This window comes from Dasypus novemcinctus, chromosome 30, assembly GCF_030445035.2.
Source record: "Dasypus novemcinctus isolate mDasNov1 chromosome 30, mDasNov1.1.hap2, whole genome shotgun sequence".
In the NCBI taxonomy this organism is placed as follows: Eukaryota; Metazoa; Chordata; class Mammalia; order Cingulata; family Dasypodidae; genus Dasypus; species Dasypus novemcinctus.
Window position 1 is genome coordinate 46,912,199 of NC_080702.1, and position 6,583 is coordinate 46,918,781.

Consider the following 6,583-nt stretch of genomic DNA (forward strand, 5'->3'; position numbering starts at 1 on the left):
ACAATGTTATATTCTTGTACAAGACATGTAATTATGTCTGGATTGAATCTTGGCATTCCATGTTCCTAGGATTTTGCTTTAAACTAATTAAAAACTTAATATACTAGAACAGAGTTAGATTTATAGAAAAATTTCAAGGATGTTAGAGATAGTTTTCAAAAATATCTCACTCCCTTTCCCCTTTTCTTGACATCTGCCATCCAAAATAACACCTTACATTTATTTGTCATAGCTTCTTTTACCCTTTGTGATTGTGTCATCTTCTCAGGCTCCTATTGTTTTTGACAACCTGGATACTTTTGAGGAGTGAAGATTAGGTATATGGTAAAGTCTCTTTCAGTGTTTTCTGATGTTTTACTCATAATTAGATTTTGTTTATGAGTTTTTGGAGGAAGACACAAGAGATGAAGTGTCATTTTCAACACATCCTATCCAGGGTGCAGCTGATCAAAGGACTTATCACTGTTCAGGTTGACCTTGATCACCAGTGTTTTGAGGTTCCGCCACTATAAAGTTCTTCATTTCTCAACCTTTCCTTTATCAACTTTGGAAAGAGTCATGAGGAGATCTTCGGGAGTGGGATTTTTGTTCCCTGGGCTAGAGAGAAAAGTATGTATATCATTATTGAATTCTTCCACATGAGAGATTTACCTCTTGTTATTTACTTAATCAATAATTTAGCTATTTCAGGATGGAATCAAGACATTTATTTCATACTTTGGATTGTGATATAATACTACTTTTTTTCTTGTTGTTCAATTTATTCCATTTTTGACCATAGGAGCACTTTCAGCTTCACCATATTTCTCTGTGAGTGTTTTACTTTATTGACTATTTACTCACTGATACTACAAGATTTGCCAGGTACTTCTTGCATATTTCTATCCTACAGCCAATTTCTCCAAGAAGACATTTATTGGAGAATAGTGTTAAATTGTAAGTTCTTGGCACTATCTGTGCTCCTTGCTACTGTGGACTCTAGGTCCTCTTTGCAGAGAGGGTAAATTACATATATGTGTTTGTATACTAAGCTTGTACCTATTAATGTCAAAAATGTGTCTACATACAGCCATCGTTTTCTTTGTTCCCCTACACATGAGTTACTGTTGTGTCTGACTCTAAACGGCCATCACATAGAACTTTCTAGCCTCCTCCCCTTATTTATCATTAAGCTTCCATTTCACAGTGAGAAAAATATTCCCTCATCTGCCATCTTTCTATGGATTTCTTTCTCTTTTTTTTTAAAGATTTATTTATTTTATTATTTAATTTCCCCCCCTCCCCCGGGTGTCTGTTCTCTGTGTCTTTTTGCTGCATCTTGTTTCTTTGTCCGCTTCTGTTGTCGTCAGCGGCACGGGAAGTGTGGGTGGCGCCATTCCTCAGCAGGCTGCAATTTTTTCGCACTGGGCGGCTCTCCTTCCGGGCACACTCCTTGCGCATGGGGTTCCCCTACACGGGGGACACCCCTACGTGGCAGGGCACTCCTTGCGCGCATCAGCACTGCGCATGGCCAGGTCCACACGGGTCAAGGAGGCCCGGGGTTTGAACCGCGGACCTCCCATGTGGTAGATGGACGCCCCAACCACTGGGCCAAGTCCGTTTCCCTCTATGGATTTCTTGATTCCAGTGTTTATGGTTTGAATTATTAAAATTGTTAATCCATACATGGTGGAATGCTGCTTTATTAACTAGTATACAACCCTTATGTACAGTTTCTTTGACTTCAATTTACAGGCTCCATTCATATCTAATATTACTTTTTCAGCACCTTTGTGCTCAGCTCCTGCTGTTAGGGCAATTATACATTTGCAATATATTAGATAGATTTTCAGCATTTTCATTCTACCTGTTATACCCTTAGCCTTTTAAATGAACTTTACTTGCATACCTAAAGTTCATTCTTTATGTTGTCAAGTTTAATGTGTTTTAACAAAGGGATAATGTCATGTGTATGCAATTACAGTATTACACAGAACAGATTCACTGCTCTAAAAATTCCCTGGTGTTTTACCTATTAAAATCTCCTTATCTCTCCTCAGTCCTGTAGCAACTAGTGGACATTATATTTTCATTGTTTTTTCATATCCAGAAGGTAATAAAATTGATATCAACATATTCAGCATTTAAAAGCTGGTTTGTTTTATTAGCAATAATTTTAAGATTCATCCATAGCTTTTTTGGCTGGATGGAACATTTCTCTTTATCTTAGTAATGTTCCATTGTATAGATATAGCTCAGTGAGTTTATATATAATTGAACATTATATTGTTTGCTTTCAGATATGACAATTACAAATACAGCTGTTGTAAACATTCATGTGTGGCCTTTTGTGTGGACTCCAGCTTTCATACCAAGCACATATACACCTAAAAGCACAATTGCTGGATTGTATGATAAGACAAAGTTTAGCTTTACAAGAAATTGATAAACTGTCTTCTTGCTCATCCATTTTGCGTTCTTGCTACCAATAAATGAAAGACATATTGCTCCACATACTCAACAGCAATTAGTATTCTCAGTGTTTAGGTTTTTTATCTCTTTTAATAAGTGTGTGACACTATATCATTTCATTTTTAATTTTGCAATTCCCTAAAGACAAATGATGTTCAACCTTTAAAAGATTTTTATTTATTTAATTTTTAAATTTTAACATAGATTTAGAGTACATAAATGTTACATAAAAATATGGGAATTTCCATATGCATCACCCCTTCTCCCTCCCATTCTTTCCCATATTAACAAATTCTTTCATCAGTGTGGTATTTGAAACAATTTATGAACACATATTGAAGCAACTCTACTAACCGTGGACTATAGTTTATATTAGCATTAACTGTGTGTCCTGCACTATTTTAGGTTATGACAAAACATTTAATGGCCTTTATCCACCATTGCAGTGTCATGCAGGACAATCACAATGTCCTGAAAATGCCGCCATGTTACAACTATTTTTCCCTCTCCCTCCACTCAGAATCTATGGTGGCCATGACATTTATAACAATGCCAAAAGTATTTCCATTGCTAAAATTAAAAGTCTATAATAGAAAAGAGTAAGTCTACTTTTGTCCCTTGTACTTTCCCCAAGTTTGAGGATTTTGTGATGGCGATGCCCACTCTGTTACTAATGGAGAGAGGGCTTAGATCTCATGGGGCAGATGGATGGAACTATCTTGCTTGCAGTTGCAGACACTCTTTCTTCCTTGGAATGAGCATTGTCGATTATCACCTCCTTGTTAGTTGTCCTGGGTAGGACGAATCACCTGGATTGTAGGTGTGGAAACTCTGCTTAGATTATGGGCTCAACTGGCACATTAACAGGCCAAAGATTTAAGAATCTGTGACACATATTTAGTAAGTTTAGTGCTAATTCTACATTCGAATAAAATGTACAGAAGTGCTCCACATTGGGAATTTACAAATGAGTCTAATTTTTTATTCTGGGAGGCATAAATTCCACATTAAGGCCCACTGCCAAGGTGCTGAATACCTGAGATGGCCTGCACTGCTTATAGTGTCTAGATGTTTCTAGAACCATCAGGAGCATCCCTGCTTTAGGCACTGTTTAGTGTAGCAGTCAGATTCTAGTAAGACATGTATAACTGTAATTTCTGGAATGAACTTCTGTCTCAATTTGAAATATTTTAGTCATAAAAACTCATTTGTATTTAATATTTCCTCCTTTTGGTCAAGGTCCTTCTCCCGAAGCATTGCTGGTTGACACTTGGTGATAGTACCTAGGTGCTCTTGAGGTTGAGTTTCTTTTTATATACTTGTTTGGGAACTGTATATCTTCTTATTTTAGGATTCTATTCAGATCTTTTGCCCATTTTTCAATTCAGCATTTGCTTTCTTATTTTTGGTGCTAATAGTAGTTTGTACAATTGTATACAAATCATTTATCAGATGAGTTTTTTAAACACTTTTTCCAAAACTGCAAATTTTCTTTACAACCCCTTATCAATGTCTAATCCAAAGCAGCAACCTTATGTTTGAATAAAAACTAATTTATAAAGTTTAATCTCTCATGTATCATGCTTTGATTACTATATCTAAAAACTCACTACCATAATACAGGCCCTTAGATACTCTTTATGTTTTAGTCTAGCACTTTTACAACACATTTTACTTTTAAGTACCATGATTCACTTTGAATTAATTTTTGTGAAATGAATAAAATCTGTCTAAGTTCCTTTTTTGTTTGGCATGGGTCCATCTTATTGTTCCAGCACCTCGTCTTGAGAAGAAGATACTTCCTACCTTGAATTGCCATTGTCCTCTGTGAAACATCAGTTGATCCCATTTATGTGGGGTCAATTGTCTATTTCATTAAGAGGATACTGTTTAATTACTGTGTTTTTATAATAAGTGTTGCAACCAGGTAATATGGTTTCTACAACTTTGTTCTTCTTGACTATTTTGTCAAAGGGTGCAATAAAGACTGGTCATAATGTTGGTTGTTTAAAATAATGTCTGAGAGAAATTACCATGGAAAATATTGCCTTGACAAAGTGTTTTCTATTATGGACAAGGATGTCTAGTCAGAAAAACTATGAAGGAGAAGTAGGAACATATTTTCCCTGACATTTTCAGATAAGGGATCTAGATCTATCTAAAAACAATAAAAATATTAACTTAATGTATTTATAGTACAAACCATACCATTTATTATACTTTTCTGCTAAGTGCTTGTGGCTAAAATTGCATTGCTCTGATACCTCTTCCAGGAAATTCATCATCTACATGGAAACAGAAAACCAAACATATGTTTTAGAATTTGCCCTCTTGGGGCTCTCAGAAGATACAGAGGTGCAGCCCCTCCTGTTTGGCCTGTTCCTCGCCATGTACCTGGTCACCTTCATTGGAAATCTGCTCATCATCCTGGCCATCATCACTGACTCCCGCCTCCACACACCCATGTACTTCTTCCTTTCTAACCTGTCTTTTACAGATATCTGTTTCACTTCCACCACGGTACCAAAGATGCTGCTGAACATCCAGATAGGCAGCAAAATCATAACGTTTGAAAACTGTCTCATCCAGTTGTATTTTTTCATACTTTTTGCACAATTAGATAACTGCTTCTTGACTGCAATGGCCTATGACCGCTTTGTGGCCATCTGTCACCCACTGCACTACACAGTCATCATGAACCCCCAGATCTGTGGCTTCCTGCTACTGACCTCCTTGATATTGAGTGTTTTCATTTCACTTTTACATGTTTTAATGGTTTTGCGATTGTCTTTTTGTACAGAGTTGGAAATCCCCCACTTTTTCTGTGAACTTAATCAGGTGGTCCAACTTGCTTGTTCTGACACCTTCCTCAATGACCTAGTGATATATTTTGCATCTGGACTTATGGGTGTTATTCCACTCACTGGGATCCTATTCTCTTACTATAAGATTATATCCTCTATTTTGAGAATTTCTACAACCGAGGGCAAGTATAAAACATTTTCTATTTGTGGGTCTCACCTCTCAGTAGTGTCCTTGTTTTATGGTACAAGCCTTGGAGTTTATCTTAGCTCTGTTGCTTCTCAAAACTCAAGGGCAAATGCAATAGCCTCAGTGATGTACACTGTTGTCACTCCCATGCTGAACCCTTTTATCTACAGTCTTAGAAACAAGGACATAAAGCAGGCCCTTAAAAAGATGAGAATCATTCTGTCTATGCAAGTATACTTTGTCTCAAGTTTACAAAAATGCTCACGATTAACAGAGGTCAAACCCTAGATACTTTATAAGTGTATAGAGAGATAATTTGTTGTTTTCCTAATAACAGAATTCTATTTATTTAATTTTTATATACCAAGGACACCTGATTCTTTTTTATTATTTCACATCATGTGTTCTCTCATTGTATTCCCTGGAATTAAGATTGAAAGCAAAAACTGTTGCCTGGATTTTCAGCAGTAATGTATTTCATACAGGAGATGCAGTATATATAAATTATAGCAGATTCTGGATGAATAAAGGTGTACTGCAGGCATGCCAGATGAAAGAAACTGCTTGTGTTTTAAAGTTTTAGTCAAAAATAAGCTCTCATAGCAAAGGCTGTGTACTAGCTAGCAAGTTTCCATTCACTGGTTCCTGAAAGAGGTCCTTCCTGAACTGCAGACATCATCTGCCTGGTTTAAAATAATCCAACTCCATCTCTAATATGTGCCTTTCTCCTGCACATAAGTTAAGTGAGATTGCAATCAACAACACAATCTCTGATTCTTCAAACATTCATGGTCTCAATACTTTCTATCATTCTTCCAGTGACGTAAGGTTGACCTTTAAAAATTATTTTCATAGTTGAGGAAATTTTCTGGAAATTTCTTTCAGCATTCCCTACAATAATAGTCCACATACACAGATCATAAAAAGCAACGTGGGTTTTCCCCATTTCCCACTATATATTATTCTACTATTAAACCCAGATATTAGGGCATCATTTCAGATTTTTATGTAGGCTTGCTGTTTTCTTTCTGTGGTAGACTAAGGTGAATACTTCATTCATAAAAAGATGCCTGTGCTAGCACTACAAATGGCACACCAGAGTGGCATTTTGGAATTAGTGATTTCTCTGAGCCAATTGTCA

At 36.4% G+C, this 6,583-nt stretch overlaps 1 protein-coding gene across 1 annotated transcript; it reads left to right on the forward strand.

Annotated features, from left to right (window-relative positions):
- The first annotated feature begins 4,730 nt into the window (after window positions 1-4,730).
- LOC105746455 (olfactory receptor-like protein OLF4) lies at window positions 4,731-5,730 on the forward strand. The gene has a single exon (XM_058290457.2). The coding sequence runs from the start codon at window positions 4,741-4,743 to the stop codon at window positions 5,728-5,730; it is 990 nt and encodes a 329-aa protein (XP_058146440.1). The 5' UTR covers window positions 4,731-4,740.
- Window positions 5,731-6,583: the final 853 nt, after the last annotated feature.

Coding starts and splice junctions, on each gene's coding strand:
- LOC105746455 (XM_058290457.2), top strand. CDS start 4,741: ATGGAAACAGAAAACCAAACATATGTTTTAGAATTTGCCCTCTTGGGG.